Genomic DNA, 16,443 nt, shown 5'->3' on the forward strand with positions numbered 1-16,443 from the left:
TTAAAGTTCCTCCATATCTTTTCATAGCTTGATACATCATTTGTTTTTAGCACTAAACAATATTCCATTGTCTGGATATACCACACATTATTTACTCATTCCTTACTGAGGGACATCTTGGTTACTTCCAAGTTTTAGAATTATAAATAAAGCTGCTATGCACATACATGTGCAAGTCTTTATGTCGATGTTTTCAACTCCTTTGGGTAAATGTATAAGATCATGACTGCTGGAATATATGTTAAGAGCATGTTTAGTTTTGTAAGAAATCTCCACAAACTGTCTTCTCAAGTGGCTGTACCATTTTGCATTTTCATCAGCAATGTATGACAGTTCCTGTTGCTCCACATTCTCATCAGTATTTGGTGTTGTCAGTGTTTCAGGTTTCGGCCATACTAGTAGGTGTGTAGCAGTATCTCAATGTTGTTTAAATTTGCATTCCTTTGATGACATATGATGTGCGGCATCCTTTCATTTGCTTTTTGCCATCTGTAGGTCTTCTTTGGTCAAGTGTCCGTTAAGGTCTCTGACCTATTTTTAATTCAGGTTGCTTACTGTTGAGTTTTAAAGAGTTCTTTGTATATTCTGGATAAAAATATTTTATCAGATATAACATTTGCAAATATATTCTCCCAGTATATGACTTTTCTTCTCAATCTCTTGACATTGTCTCTCACAGAGCAAGAGCTTTTAATTTTAATGAATTAGTTATTTCTTTCATGGGTCATGTGTTTGGCATTATATCTAAAAAAGCATCAGAAACCCAAGATTCTCTAGGTTTTCTCCTATGTTATCTTCTAGGAAGTTTATAGTTTTGCATCTTATGTTTAGATATGTGATCCACTAGAGTTGATTTCTGTGAAGGATGTTAGGTCTGTGCCTAGATTCTCTTTTGTATTCTTTGCCAATGCTGTTCCAGCACCATTTGTTGAAAAGACCATCTTTGCTTCATTGTATTGTCTTCACTCGTTTGTCAAAGATCAGTAGATTTATGAGTCTACTTCTAGGTACTCTATTCTGTTCCCCTGATCTATTTGTCTATTCTTTTGCCAATACCACACTGTCATAATTACTGTGGCTTTATAGTAATTCTTGAAGTCAGATAGTTTCAGTCCTCCAATTTTGTTTTTCTCCTTCAATATTGTGTTTGCTATTTTGTGTCTTTTGCTTCTCCATATAAACTTTAAAATCAGCTTGTCATATTCATAAAATAACTTCCTGGGATTTTGATTGGGATGGCATTTGAATCTACAGACCAATTTGGGAAGAACTGACATCTTGACACTGAGTCTCCTATCCATAATTATGGATTATCTTTCCATTAATTTTTTCTTTGATTTTGTTCATCAGAATATTGTGGCTTTCCTAATAAAGATCTTGTACATATCTTTTTAGATTTATGCCTTAATTTTTTGGATACTAATGTAAATTACATTGTTTTTAATTTCCAATTCCACTCATTCACTGTTGGTATATAGGAATTTCTTTCTTTCTTTCTTTCTTTCTTTCTTTCTTTCTTTCTTTCTTTCTTTCTTTTTTATTTTTTATTTTTATTTATTTTATTATTATTATTATTTTTTTTTTTGAGAGAGAGAGAGGGAGCATGTGTGCATGTTGTGGGGCAGAAGGGGCAAAGGGAGAGGAAGAAAGAGAATCTTAAGTAGGCTCCATGCCTAGTGTGGAGGCTGATGCAGGGCTCAACTCACAGTACTGAGATCATGACCTGAGCTGAAATTAAGAGTTGGACAGCTAACCAACTGAGCCAACTAGGTGCACTGGAGCTGATTTCAGTTTGGTAGCAAGGAGAGATGGCTTTATTGAGAATATGTAGGTTGAAGTGAGATTTGAAGGATAAGTAGAAGTTAACTAGTGGACTTTTAGAGGAAAAGAACATGGGAGAATAAATAAATGCTAGAGTGCAGGGAGTAAGGAAATTTACAGTGATGTGCCCACAGAGGCAAGGGAGGGAACTATATGCAGGTGCTTGATAAGTATTGTTTTTATATTATCAGACTTCTATTTTGAAAGGATTAGGATGGCTCTTGAATGAAGAATATATATACTACAAATGAGTTAAGATGAGGGCTGTATATCCCAGGCCATTAGAAAGCTATTAAGAAGTAAAATCCATAGGTCTTGGTAATGTAATGGACATAGAATGATGCTCAAGAGAGGACCTGAGTGTAAAAAAAAAAAAAAAAAAGAGAGAGGACCTGAGTGTAGTGAGGTTCCTTGTCTTAGGCAACTAATTCTGCAAATGGTCTTATCATTTACTAAGATACAAAACACAAGAGAATTTCAGTCTGGGACACTAAGATTTTGAGGCCCCACAAAGAATTTCAAGCAACTGGTAAAGTAAGTATTTGAATTTATAATTCTGAAGGTCAGAAAAGTGACCTGGACTATAGATGTCAGTCATTGATATATAAATGTTAACTGAGGTCCTGAGACTAGATAAAAGCAAGAATATGGATAAAAAAGAGAAAATGGTCTTTAGGTCTCTAAGATTTAATGGCAGAAATAAGGGAAAAGAGCTTATTTCATTTACACCCGTTAGCAATTGAATTGTCCCCCCACCTTTCAAATACTGATCCTTCTCCTGTGTTATGATTTCCATTCCTTCTATGTCACTCAGGTCCTTTTATCAGTTGTCCAGAATTATACTCCAGTGCCTTATTACTTCTAACAACAAAATTCCTCCCTTAAACTTTTGTCATCTCCCTCTATCTTCCTTCACAGAAAAGCTTTCTAAAATGTAAAATGGTCTGCTTTTATGGAATATTCGACTCCATTTGCCACTCAATTCTAAATACAATTATTTGACTTTTCAGTTTACTACTCCCTCAAATCTTCCTTAACAAAGCCTGAAAAACATAATTACTAAATCAAATATTTTCAAATTCTTATTTTATTTTCTGTTTCTCTGCCCAAGTTTTATTTTTTTAAAGATTTTATTTATTCATTTATGAAAGACACATAGAGAGAGGCAAAGACACAGGCATAAGAAGAAATAGGCTCCTCATGGGGAACCTGATGCGGAACTCGATCCCAGGACTCCGGGATCACGCCCGGAACTGAAGGCAGACGCTCAACCACTGAGCCACCCAGGCATCCCTCTGTCCAAGTTTTAAATCTCATCTTCCCTAAAGTTTATTCTTAGTTCTATTTTTTCCTCAAAGTACCTATTTCCTTGGTGAATTTAGTAAACTCCCACCATGTGCTAATTAACTTCAAATATATATGTTTCATCTGGAGACCCCTCTCACATAGCCCAGTGTGTACTGGACATTTCTACTTGGATACTCCTAGGGTACCTCCAATTAAACATATTCAAAAAAGATTTTAAAACCTCATTTTATGATCTCCCATTCTCTAAAACAACCAACACCAGAACTACAAAATTCTGCCATTTTCCTTTATTCTTTATCCTCTGTTATCCACAAACCTGCTTAGAGATCTGTTAAGTCATCTTTGATTCCTCCTGTTAACTTTCCTTGGTCACAACAATTCTACTCCTCATAGTAATCTCTTAATTCCATCTCAGGCTTATCCCAATCACACACTTAGCCAATCCATTCCTTTCTAGTGTACTCTTAGCCCAAAATATATCAAATATGATTGTTATGTTACTGCTTAACTTAAAATTTTTCAATGATTTCCCATTTCCCATTATTTTTACAAAAAACAAGAGCCACAACTTTTAAAAAAATCAATTAGATCTTTGTCTAATTTCTCCAGTCTCTTCTTAGTACTCTCTATAAATCACAAGAACTACTTGCACAGAAGCAGTAAGAGCAGATTTATTGAAGAATAATCTCCCCATTCTCTGTAATGGCTTTCATCGTCTAGAATGCCCTTATCTTTTACACTTCCTTCATCACACAGGTTAAACTTCCCCTCAAGAGAAACTTTTCCAGGCTCCTCTCCTCTCTCTCAGTCCAACTTAGGTATCCTGCATTTGTCCTCCATACTACTTACATATTATTATCCTATTTACCCACCCACCTCCCCCAACTATGAACTCAAGAAGAAAAGAGACCAAGTATTCTTTCTCCTATAACCTGAATGCTTAGCATACTCACTGGGATTTAGTATGTGCTCAATAAAATAGTTGTTACATATTAAATTATTAACATCACATCTAAACATACCCTTTTAACTCTTTCCTTCCACAAATATCTCATTTATTCCAATGTTTTACATTCAACTCAACATACTGGTAAATTCAAGTATTTGGCATTATTTGCTTTGACAGTAAAAGTTTTGTCTTTGTAAAAAAATTAAGATAAATTAATTTATTCTATGATAATGTTAGATGAAAAATATATCCTCATTTCAAGAATGCCTTGGTGTGCATATAAGGCATGCTTTCTGAATTATAAAGTTGAAAAAAATTCTTCAGTTCTAGTAATAACGTGAACAAACAATCATACCATCACTTTTAGAAATTAAAGGATGAAGTAAATGGAGAGGAAACAACAGAAGATGTAGTAAAGCAGCTTATAAAAATTCAATATTAGTAGCATTTCAAATTTTTCGGAGCAGCAGAAATATCCAACAAGTTTCCATTTGAAATTAGACTGCTTTGTCCCTTTTTGTTTTGACCTTTTTAGCACTTATTTACTACAGGAAAAAACTAGCACATGCCTTACAATGTGTTCACTTTAAGCGCTAAGCTGTTTTTTATGCGTTAATCTTTCTCCCCCTAAATGAGAACGTTTTATTTCTACAGGCCTAAAATGACACATTAGGTCTAAGCAGACAGTAAGCACCCAACAGCTCTTTACTGAATAATTTATATTACAAATTTATACTGAGGAAATATTCTAAACGAAAGCATCTAAACTTTGACCAAGCTTCCCAGTTGATACACAGTTAAATAGTAAAGCCGTTCGTTTTATTTTCTTAACATTTTGCTTTAAAAACAAAACCCACCAGCCACTATCTCACAAGACTAATTGCACTTTATCACACAGAATCAGCCAAGAAGTCTTAACAAGTCACAGAGATCTAAAACAAATCACCGGCAAGAACGTCAATGAGGTTGTGGATAGGTATAGTTTTGGAATATCATTAGGTCCCTGCCAAAACCAGTAATTTAGTAGTGCAGGCACGCTTTGGGAGTCAGACATTTGTCAATTATGAAGACCTTTAAAAAAAAAAAAAAATCACTTACTCCTCCAACCAGCTCATTTTATTTTATTTTTTTTAAAGATTTTATTCATTTATTCATGATAGTCACACAGAGAGAGACAGAGAGGCAGAGACACAGGCAGAGGGAGAAGCAGGCTCCATGCAGGGAGCCCGACATGGGACTCGATCCCAGGTCTCCAGGATCACGCCCTGGGCTGAAGGCAGGCGCTAAACCAGAGCCACCCGGGCTCACTTTTGCGGAAACTTTTAAATCCAAAGACACAGCATAACACGTTTTTTTCCACGCATAAAATTCCTCCCTATTCTTAAAAACAAAAACTCTTAATTCAGACTTCACAAAACGCTGGGAAGATAAAGTACGTACACATCCAATGCCAGTTTGGTTTTTTTTTTTTTTTTTTTTCCAAGGGGGGGTAGGAAAGAGACCTAAAGTATTTCCTGTTATTTGCAGCTGTCTTAACAGCAAATGACAATTAAATGTGTGAACAAGGTTGTCAGAGTAACACTTGTCACTCACGCTACCGATGGAGACGCGCGCCCCAAGACTTTCCAGAAGCACTAATTAAAATTAAACGAAAGCTTCTCACGGGGACTTCTTGTCGGAGAAGTACATTTTGTTATTTGCTGTTTTGAGACGGGAAACCCCAAATCGCCTGCAAGCTCGAGAGTTTTCCCTAAGGTCTAAACCCAAACCACCTGCCAGCCGCTGGCGGCGACGACCTGAGCCCAGATTTTTAAGAGTTCCCATTTCTCCAATCTAACCCGACCGCCATTCCAACAAAGAAAACAAAAACAGCCGATCAAACCAAAACCCCTAAAGAACCCAAAAACCCTGATGGTAAAGGCGGAATGGAATTTTCCATCAGAAACGAGAGCAAGGGGCGAGAGATAAGTGATCTCCCCTCTCTACTAAGGAGCGGAGAAAGGTGCGAGTTCCTACCGGTAGTTACTTGGCACATCGCTCCGCTAGCCTTTTCTTTAACTCAGCGTGTAGGAAGGCACTCGAAAAGGAGAAAAACGTTTAATGATATTACCCACCTCTAGCCCCAGAGAGCCCGGGGATACTCTCACCCCGGACTCAGGTGGGCCTTCCTCACCTGGGCCCGGCAGAAGTCCGCCGTCCCCACGCAGGGCGCACTTTTCAGCATTGCTCCTTGCGATTGGCTGACTCGGAAGCGAGTGCTCAATCCTATTGGCTACAAGAGCGCGGAGGCGGGAGCTTGGGGCCGGCTCTGATAGGCCCGCGGCTTGAGTTCCCAGAGTTCCCATTGGGCCGACGCGGGAAGCTCCAAGATGGCGGCAGCGGCGACCTGCGGCACCAGCGCTGGCAATAAGGGATGTACGTCGGCGGCGGCGGCGGCAGCAGGCGGCAAGAACAACGTCACCAGTTTCCAGAGGAAGGGTCCTAGAGCCAGCGTCCCTGACAGCGGCTGTGCTCGACTGGTGTCCATCGCGGGCACACGACCGTCGGTGCGCAACGGACAGCTGCTGGTATCAACCGGGCTCCCAGCCCTGGACCAGCTCTTAGGTCGGTTCGGAACGGAGATGGGGCTCAACAGAGGGAGAAGTTAGGGAGGGCACCTGCCGGGGAAGCCACCCTAACCTCAGGTTTCTCCCTGACCCCCTCAGCCTTCGGACGTGAAGAGGATAGTCCGGTCTGATGGAGATGGAGGGGAGGAAGGGTTGCATGGAGACTTTCCTAGATGCTGTGACCTGCTCCCACTTCCTCCTGTGGTTCTGGCCCGCCAGCCTTTTCTAGGTTACGACGGGAACCCTACGTGGCTTTATCTTGAAAAACCACCCAGTAAGTGGAAAGCATTAATATTTGGAGACGGTCTGGCCTTCCACTCCAGGATGCCCTCCTGGTCCCTGATGGCATCCTTCTGCCAACCCCAGGTAGCTCACAGCTCATGCTTTCGCCTAATCTACAAAAGTTTGTATCATTGTTGAGAGATGGGCTTGGTTAGAAAATGCTGGGAAGGGGAAAAAAGAAAGAGAAAAAAAAAAAGTAACTTCCCGTCTTTCACCGCCAGGCTGCTTATCTCCTAGTTGTGAATCTTTAAACAAAACTCTATCCGCTTTAAGAGAATGGATGTTAAAGACTTGACGTGTGTTCAAAGTAGCTAAAGCCCGTCGTTGATACTGATGATCATTCCTAGTATCTGCGTTAACTCTATGTATATATATTTTTGTAAGATTTTTTTTTTTCTCTCTCTATTTTGCCTCCCAGAGTTTACACTGCAAACGGCATGGTTTAAAATCAATTCACATTTTAATTAGAAAAAGAAATCCAGTTCTTAGGCATTCCTGTATAATCTCTGTAATTTTTCATGAGAAGCCTGCTGAGGAATAGCGAGTCTCACAACTGTTAGGTTGCAAAGATGGACCACAGCAGAGCTGCTGTGTTAACAGAGCCTGCAAATTAGTTTAATTCCTGTCAGAACGTTGCTTCATTAAAGTTGGTCAGTGTTTATATATCATAACTTCTACATAGTATGTGATATGTGTCAGTTAAGTCTTGTACACTTTCACAAAATATTACAAATGCCATTGCTTGTTCTTCTACTACCCTTGAAATTTCTCTCTATATTTTTTCCCCTTAAGGTACACTTCAGATCGATTTAGTGCAAAGGGAATTGACAAGGCAACCAACCTGTGAGGAAGAGCACAGCTTCTTGCCTTTGTTGTATCATGTTCTTAACTGGGTCCTGGTTATTCCTACACAAATTTAAGTATTTTCACTTAAATTTTTTTCAAGTTTGTTGTGTGGTACTAAAAGCAAATGATCCAAAATATCTACTTAGCAAATAGTTATCTCAGTTTTTTTCCCTGGCGAACTTTACACCTGGTGTCATCCTATATTTGAATTTAAAGTTTGGAAGCTATTCCTAAGTCCTTACCTTCCTCCCCCCCCCACCCCCCCATCCAATGGAGATATGTAACTTCATTCATTTGATCCTAAATCTCTTCGAACAAAAAAGGTCACATTTCTGACATACCTTCAGTTTCTTATTAGAATAACAAAATGTGCCTAGCACAGTTCCTGGCACATAGTTGACTCTCAAGTTCTTGTTTGAAAGAGAAATAACGTGTAGGAAAAAAAAAAAAAACCTGAACAAGAGATTATGAAACAGATGGGATGAGTTATGTGTTTGAGGTATAGAAACAGACCCAGATACAGTGACATGAACAGAGTCATAGAACTTGAGATAGTGTAAGGTTATCTTTAGGCTTCGAATTTCATGTTCTCACTATGCTACAGCTGTTTCAGATTTTTGAGAACTCTTTTGAAGAGGCTTTAAGCATTTATTGAACCCAAGGCTGATTTAAGTAGGTCTCTTAAAGTATTCACCAAAAAGTGAACCAAAAGTACCTTCTTAAATGTTCCTAACAGTGATATAAACTTGAACTGTAATTTAAAAATCTTCCAGATTTGCTTGCAGGGAACACTAGTATTTGTAACAAGCTGATGCTAAAAATTGGTGTTGGTTAAGATAATTGAAATAGGTATCAGTTTGGGGATATTTTGAAATATGTTTTGCATGTATACATAGTTAATTCTCAAAGTGCACAGAAGAGGTTGTTATCATAGGAGTTAGTACATTTGAGATAATAACTATGTCCAGAAGTGTTTTAGTTGTTGTTAACTTCTTAATGACATTTTTGTATTTTTATTTTTTATTTTGTATGGCTCTGTAGAGCAAATACTTTACATTTATTCTTCATTAAAACATTATTTGGAAGTGAAATATTTGGCTGCTAATGTGTATAAACATAAATATAAATAATTCAGATTATATTGTTACTCTAAAATATTTGTCTCAGATTGTGACAAGCCTAATATAAACCTATTGTGATAAGATATAATGATAGCAGCATGTTATGATATCAGAATGGTGAAACTATACTATGACATTGTGATTGTTGCCTAAATATATTCTGTGGTTGCTGTGAAACAAGTGAATATTGTATTGTCACTGCCATGCAGTGTGGTGATTTTACTACTGCCCCTGTGATGTCAATGTAATTTTAAGCATAGATGCAAAATATATTTAAATATATTTTTGAATATATTATACAGACAAATTGAATGTTGGTCATTTGAAGATATGCTAATATTTCCATTCCTACTCCCAAGTGCTTTATGAATTTGAGAATTCCCTGTATCAGCATCTTTTAAACATGATATAATCATATCAAATACTTTAGTTCTGACAACTTAAATTTTGTTAGACACTGATATACATTTTCTAAGTTGACTACATTGAAATTTTTCGACTTCTAAGACTTTCGAGCTCAGCTTCTCAACCCTGCTGTTCCAGGATATTTATGTTGTTATATGAAGACAGTATATGTAAATATTTCATTTTTCTTCTTCCAGGAATTGCCAAAAAGTTTATAGTACGTAGAGAATTCTGGAAGAATTTATTTCCCCCTAAGGTAAAAGGTATAGCTCATCTTAAGACCATATTGTGTAACCTGAGGGAACTCTGTCCCCAGCTGTATCCTTCAGAAAGGTACTGGAAGGAAGGGCGATTTCTCAGCTTTGACTGGCTCAATTATGTGCTGTTTGGAACTTACTCAATTTTGACAGTCAAGTGAGTGGAAGGTAGGGATTTGGGATAAAGAATCCCCGAGGTAGAATACTCCACAAAGAAATTTGATGGTAGCTGCCGCTTTCAACGCTTATCAAAAAGTAAATACTGGTGGGCTTATTTCCTTTGCTCCACTGTCTCTTAATCTAGAATGTGGGATGTAGGTTGAGTTTGGACTATATGTTAAAAATAATCCTGGTTATGATAGTTTAGCAACAGATGGCTATACATTTAAGGAAAAGGTAGCTTATTCCTTTGTATCACTATGTAAAATTGTTATGTCATTTAATCTACAGAACCATTCTCACTGTCAATAGCTTTCCCTATTTTGTTTCCCATATTTACTCAGCTAATAGTTGTGATAATCAAGAGTTGTCAGGATGTTTCCTACATCCCAGAGAGAGAAGAAAAAGTAGACTTGTTAATGAAATAAACTGTAATTTAGTTTGAGGTGTGGCATTAATTAAGTTTAGGACATTGCTATGAACAAAGGGATATGAACTTTTTGTACCTTGCATTTTCCCTAAAATAAAATTTTATATAAAACTATTCCTTTATAGAAAGCACTAGAAAGGACTGATATAAATCACTGTTGTTTTTTCTGACTTTTATTCCTTTTCCCTTTTATTTCCTGTAATTTTGAAAAAGGAGAGTGCCTTACAAAGTAGGGTAGGGTATCACTTCTGGGTCATCAGATCCTAATATATTAATTTGACCTTGCTTACCCAAAATGTGATTTAATTAGAGATTTGTTTTGGGAAATGCATGGGGATTGAATTTTCTCCCTTGAATGCCATTTTCCGGGGCTCCTGGCTGGCTCAGTCGGTGTAGAGCATGTGACTCTTGATCACAGGGTTGTGAGTTCAAGCTCCACATTGAGCATGGAACCTACTTAATTTTTTTTTTTTTAATTTTAGAAATTATTTTCCCACTTCGCATGAATAAAACAACCCTTTCCTTAGTATTTTAAAAATCATAAAATCTGAAGATAATTGTCATTTAATAAGATCTTAGTTTCTGGCAATGTTTTGTATAAAGTACTAGATTGTTCTAGTTTTAAGACAAAATGCTTGATGAAATTAACACTTAAAATATCAGACTTGCAAAGAATCTTCAAGCTTTCTAACTCAATAATCTTACATGTTGATATGTATTTTATCATATGACATGTTGCCTGTATTTTAGCAAGCTGGAGATAAGTAGACTTCTTAAGATCCATAAGTAAAACCAAAAGTTTATTTGCTTAGTGACTTAAATGTATTGATGATTTCTCTGAGATCTGATTAAAGAGGAGAAGAGGCAGTAAACAAGACCATTTTGCTCCTTACGTTTCACCACAGAGATAGAATGATTGTTTCCTTACTGTCGGTGAACATTTTAGTGAAGTAATGGGAAAAGATAGTCTATTTTAATTGGGAACTATTAGTGTGAAATCTGTGTTGCTTTCAAAATTAAATAAAATTACTAATGGATTTCTGAATTTAAAGATATATTAAAATGAGCTTTGGTTGAATGTATCCTGTCAAGATATCCTATCATGGCTGGTTACTTAAGGTTTTGATTTTTTGATGAGGACATGGCTACAAACTTAAACTTACTCATTTAAAATAGTTAGAACCTCAGTATATCAACTGAGGTCCCTTATACAGGGGTTTTAGGGAAATGTGAGATCTCATCACCCTGAAATTTGGATGAATAGAGGAACTTGGCTGCTATTTGTATATATATATGTGCATGTCAGATCATTTTACCTCATACACACAGAATAAAAGCTTGATTTTTAAAATACTTAATAATTATTCATCTTATGGCTTCATCTTCATCCCTATGGCTTCATCTTATTCCCTATGACCAACCTTTACTTAAGCCATCCAAATTTAATTCTAGTAAATCTACATAATAGAGCCCTAAATTTAGAAAAAAAGATAATTGACTTTTTGAGGGGGGGCCTGATAGTATATTCAGATGGCTAAGTTCATTAAAATGTCCTCATTTTATGCTGTTTGAAGTAATGTTCAAATTTTTCAAACATTAGAATTTTAGTATACATAAGATTTAAAAATTTAATTGGATTATTTTAATCATTCATACAGAAAATTACTTTCTTAGTGTACTCTCATTTGTATCATGCTTTGCTTAATAATTCATCAATAGGAAGTATTCTTACTAATTCTTACTATTATAGTGATCACTATCAAATAATAATATATATTTAATGATTTGTTCTAATTAGAAAATAATTGCCAGAATGGTAACTGCTCTTATTGAGTACCTCTCTTTTAGAGCAAGACACTTGAGCTAAGTATCGTTTCATTTAATTGGGAAACTATATCTGGATCTGTTCTTACCCTACTATGAATGACAGTCACAAAAGTTCTTTAATTCTGTATCTTACTATTCCAGTTACTTACTATTCCAGGCCTTATATAAATTTAATTTGAGACTACATGAATGTAGACCCAGGGATGTTTAGATTAGAAATCTAAATCTTTCCTATAAGAAATAGGTTAGAGGGGGAAGGTCTGGGTGGCTCAGCGGTTTAGTGCCTGCCTTTGGCCCAGGGTGTGATCCTGGAGCCCCAGGATCAAGTCCCACATCAGGCTCCGGGCATGGAGCCTGCTTCTCCCTCTGCCTGTGTCTCTGCCCGCCCCCCTCCCCCATGTCTATCATGAATAAATAAATAAATAAAATCTTAAAAAAAAAAAAGAAATAAGTTAGAAAAGAAAACCACCTAACTTTTTAATAGTACCTGCTCTAGACTAGATACTGCAGTATCTGTTATATACATCTATTAGTTTGTCTTAAATATACACAGAATGGTGATTAGGCATTTAAATGTTTTTGCATGTAAGAGAAAGAAATAAGGAATTGGAAAGCAATATGAAATGCTCAAAATGCATTAAAAATAAAGTGCTTAAAATGTTTTAAAAGATTAGTAGTGGGCTATATTAGGCACAAACTAAAGTAGACATTTAGTCTAAGAGAAAATCTTTTTGCTTTGAACCTTTATGGTTGTTATCAACCAATATATTTTAGTTTATGTGAATCTTTTTTTTTAGAACAACATTTGAAGTTATCCTGTGTAGTCTGGTATGGCGTTAAGTGCTGTAATGAAAGAACCTATCTAAATGTGAAATTAAAAAATATATATAGTCATATAACAAATCCACCTAAACATAAAAATATATAAAATTCTAGTTTCTTCTTTTTAAAATCTTCTCTAACAATTTGAAATGTTCTACTTACAGTTATAAAGTCACCAAATGTCGCATTGTATTCTATGTTCGTGTATGTTACCAAATTTCAAACTCTTTGAAACATAACATTTATGCATATTTGCAAGGCAAAAAGTAAACCCTATCAAAGGAAATTTTCATACTAAGTTTTTCTATATAGTGTTTGCCACTATAAAATCTGTTGGGGGAAAAGTTCTTTATTGGTATTCTAAGTGTTTCTTTCACAGTTCTATGCACCAAAACCAAAAAATACTGGTAGGATTTTCTTCAATTGTCCAATAATTTTGAGCAGTTTCTTTTTAAATTATTTTTTATATATTTCATTCTTTGATATACATATTTTTAAAGTGAATTTGCTAGTATAATTTGTAACAATTGCAAATATTAATACTTTTACAAATGTTGCACAAAATATTTGTACCTAAATGTCTTTTTAGTGTTCTAGTTTTCTGCAATTTGATTTTAAGTTGATTTTTATTGAATCACTGTTTGAGTTCTATACTTGTGATCATATCACCATAATTCAAATACTCAAAAGAACATTTTCTGCTATTATGAAAAATATCTTTTGTGATTGTGACTTTTTTGTTTGAAATTATGAAAGTATTATTTATTTTAAATTCTAAATGTATTTTGGAGTATGTCCAATCTTTGTGTATATTATTCATAATGAAAAAAAAGAATTACTTTTAATTATCAGGGTTTTTTTTCCCCAAGGCTTATTAAATTTAAGTGTAAATATTAAAGTGGAATTTCTATTATAATAACCTTTCCTATGTTGTACTTCTGTAGTATTCTGTTACTGTGAGCATTTAGGTCTTGGCTATTGAGTTAATTTATTAACAAGTGCTAAATATAACATTACTGGAACAGTTATGTTGAATGCTGCATGGTCCTATCACAAGAGAAAGGAGGATAGTACAGTATATTATGAAAGTAATTGTAATGTGTAGTGTGTAATTACATATAATATGTAATTATTTCATAATAGCACCTTAAGCAAAGTATTGCAAAGGTAATTAAAATGTTGTTCTCATCTGCAATTTTAAAGTTACTAAAGTAGCTGTCCTTGATAAAGCTTAACTTTTATGCTAAAGATAATGTGTATGAAACTAGATTAATTTTCTTCTTGGTTTTGTTTTATTTCCAGGTGGAGGTTTGGCCGTTGGAACAGTTCTTCTAATTGGTTAGTATAGCATACACACTTTGTTTTTCCTGTTGAGAGTTTTCTTTTGTGTATAATGATTTTATGGGTTTGCCTATTCTGACGTTAATTACATAACTTTCTGTAAGAGTTAAGGTAAACTAGAAAGGAAATGCCTTAAATTTTAATTTAAATTCAGATGTTGGGGATCCCTGGGTGGCTCAGCAGTTTGGCGCCTGCCTTCGGCTCAGGGCGTGATCCTGGAGTCCTGGGATCGAATCCCGCGCTAGGCTCTCTGCATGGAGCCTGCTTCTCACTCTGCCTGTGTCTCTGCTTCTCTCTCTCTGTCTCTCTCTGTCTCTCATGAATAAATAAATAAAATCTTTAAAAAAATTCAGATGTTGATCTGAAATTGAAATAAATGAAGCAAATATATCTGAAAATATAGCTCTAGTTATTTAAAAATATTCACAGTGAATTGTTCTCCATTTCTTTTTAAAAAGGTTAAAATTAATGCCAGTTGATTTTTTTTTTTTTTTTTTTTGGAAAAAAATCTCTGTATCTACAATGGGATTATAGGGATTAATTTGAGAATTTAATATACCAATAAGCCCATTGTGTATATATATATATATCATATGTTTTTATTATTTTCTTCTTATTGAAAGAAAAATAATAGACTGATAAATCATATTTTCATTCATCTTTAAGTGCCAATTGTTCTTATTTAATTATTCATACATAATCCTATTTACCTTATTGTTTAGTTTAGATCATAGGATCTGGAATTGAAATAAACAATGGCAGCTATGTAGTCAAAGTTCCCAACTAGTCATGAATCACTTTTCCATCATCCTCGACAGTATCAAACACAATTTGAATACAGATTATGTAATTTAAAGGACTCACCACTTCACAAAACAATGCATTATCATTGAAAATGCTGGGATTTATTAGAAAGTTCTTTATTTTTTTATAAAGATTTTATTTATTTATTTGAGAGAGAGAGGGAGAAAGCATGAGTGAGGGGTGGGGAGGAGAAGCAGGCTCCCAACTGAGCTGGTAGCCCGATGAGGGATTTGATCCAGGACCCTGGGATCACAATCTGAGCCAAAGACAGATGCCTAAGCAACTAAGCCACCCAAGCACCATGGAAGGTTCTTCATATTAATGTTTAATCTATAAAATTTAACAGTTTTGTTGTTTCTAATTTTGTTCTTTGTTATAGTACAGAATTCACTTACATACTTTTTGACATAACATTCTTAAAATATTTGAAAATAATACATTACCTCAAATCTTCTCTAAATGAAGTAGACACAGTCTCTTAAACTATGTTTTATGTGTTGTGGTTTTCATGTTCTTCACTCTCTTGGTTGTTCTGTAATCATACCTATCAGTCTGGCATTGTCTCTTCAACTGTGTTCACAAATGAGTATACTATTCCAAATTGGCTGTGACCTATACTCAGCATATTGAGACTATAAAATGTGATAATCGAGACAGAATTATTATTTCTAGGCACCAATAAAGTTACTTATATTTATTAACTTCTCAAGGTAGGAATGAAATGTGTTGATCTGCCCCAGGAATGCAAAATGGTGATATGTAAAATTTGATATGTACATAAGCATTTGTCTAATAAATGAAGCTCTATCTGGAAAACTCAAAAGAAATGTGTAGTACATCTTATTCCCCCTCTCTGCTGGATATTTAAAGAGTAATAATAATAATTGTGAGAGCTGTCTTACTGTGGGTCAGTATTTTGCTAAGTATTTGATTTATTTTTTTTTAATTTTATTATTTATTTGAGAGAGAGAGCATGAATGACAGAGGGAGAGGGAGAAGCAGACTCCCCACTAATCAGGGGAACCCATCACAGAGCTCGATCCCAGAACACTGAGATAATAACTTGAGCCGAGCACAGACACTTAACCAACTGAGCCACCCAGGTACCCTGTGCTAAGTGTTTTCTATATGGTTTTTCCCTTAATATAACAACCTTGTAAGATGTTACATGTTATTCATATTATCCCCATCTTATAGTTAAAGAAATAAGGCTTAGAGGGGTGAAATAACTTTCCCACTACCACACAGCTAGGGAGAGAATTAGAATTTGAATTCTGGTATGACTGAAAAGCCCATACTTTTTATAACTGTGCTCTGTAGCTTTCTTAAATGCTTCCTTTAATGACCATAATCAGTAAATTAGGAATTTTGTACCTTTATAGGATAATGTTTTAAATAGTAAATTAAACCTACATTTGTGTAGTTTTTCTTTCTTTTAATAAATTTTCAAATTTCTAAACTTGAA

General features: G+C 35.3%; 2 protein-coding genes across 12 annotated transcripts in view; one reads left to right on the forward strand and one right to left on the reverse strand.

The window, feature by feature from the left end:
• The window catches only part of IMMP1L (inner mitochondrial membrane peptidase subunit 1), an 82,830-nt gene extending 76,507 nt beyond the window's left edge, over nucleotides 1-6,323 (reverse strand). For 2 of the 7 annotated variants that reach the window (XM_072790996.1, XM_072790993.1), the window contains exon 1: nucleotides 6,193-6,323. The gene's annotated coding sequence lies outside the window, so the exon portion shown is untranslated. Of the gene's footprint in view, nucleotides 1-6,094 lie in introns of all 7 variants that reach the window. The other 5 variants (XM_072790997.1, XM_072790999.1, XM_072790994.1 and 2 more) reach the window with 5 other exon arrangements.
• Nucleotides 6,324-6,412: 89 nt separating this feature from the next.
• The window catches only part of ELP4 (elongator acetyltransferase complex subunit 4), a 252,787-nt gene continuing 242,756 nt past the window's right edge, over nucleotides 6,413-16,443 (forward strand). For 4 of the 5 annotated variants that reach the window (XR_012013944.1, XM_072790989.1, XM_072790990.1 and 1 more), the window contains exons 1-2: nucleotides 6,414-6,682; nucleotides 14,136-14,171. Coding sequence is in view for 4 of the 5 variants with exons in the window: in XM_072790989.1 (XP_072647090.1) it covers nucleotides 6,448-6,682; nucleotides 14,136-14,171 (271 nt within the window). In the remaining variant the exon portion in view is untranslated. Of the gene's footprint in view, nucleotides 6,683-14,135; nucleotides 14,172-16,443 lie in introns of all 5 variants that reach the window. The other variant, XM_072790991.1, reaches the window with a different exon arrangement.

This window comes from Canis lupus, chromosome 21, assembly GCF_048164855.1.
Source record: "Canis lupus baileyi chromosome 21, mCanLup2.hap1, whole genome shotgun sequence".
Classification (NCBI taxonomy): domain Eukaryota; kingdom Metazoa; phylum Chordata; class Mammalia; order Carnivora; family Canidae; genus Canis; species Canis lupus.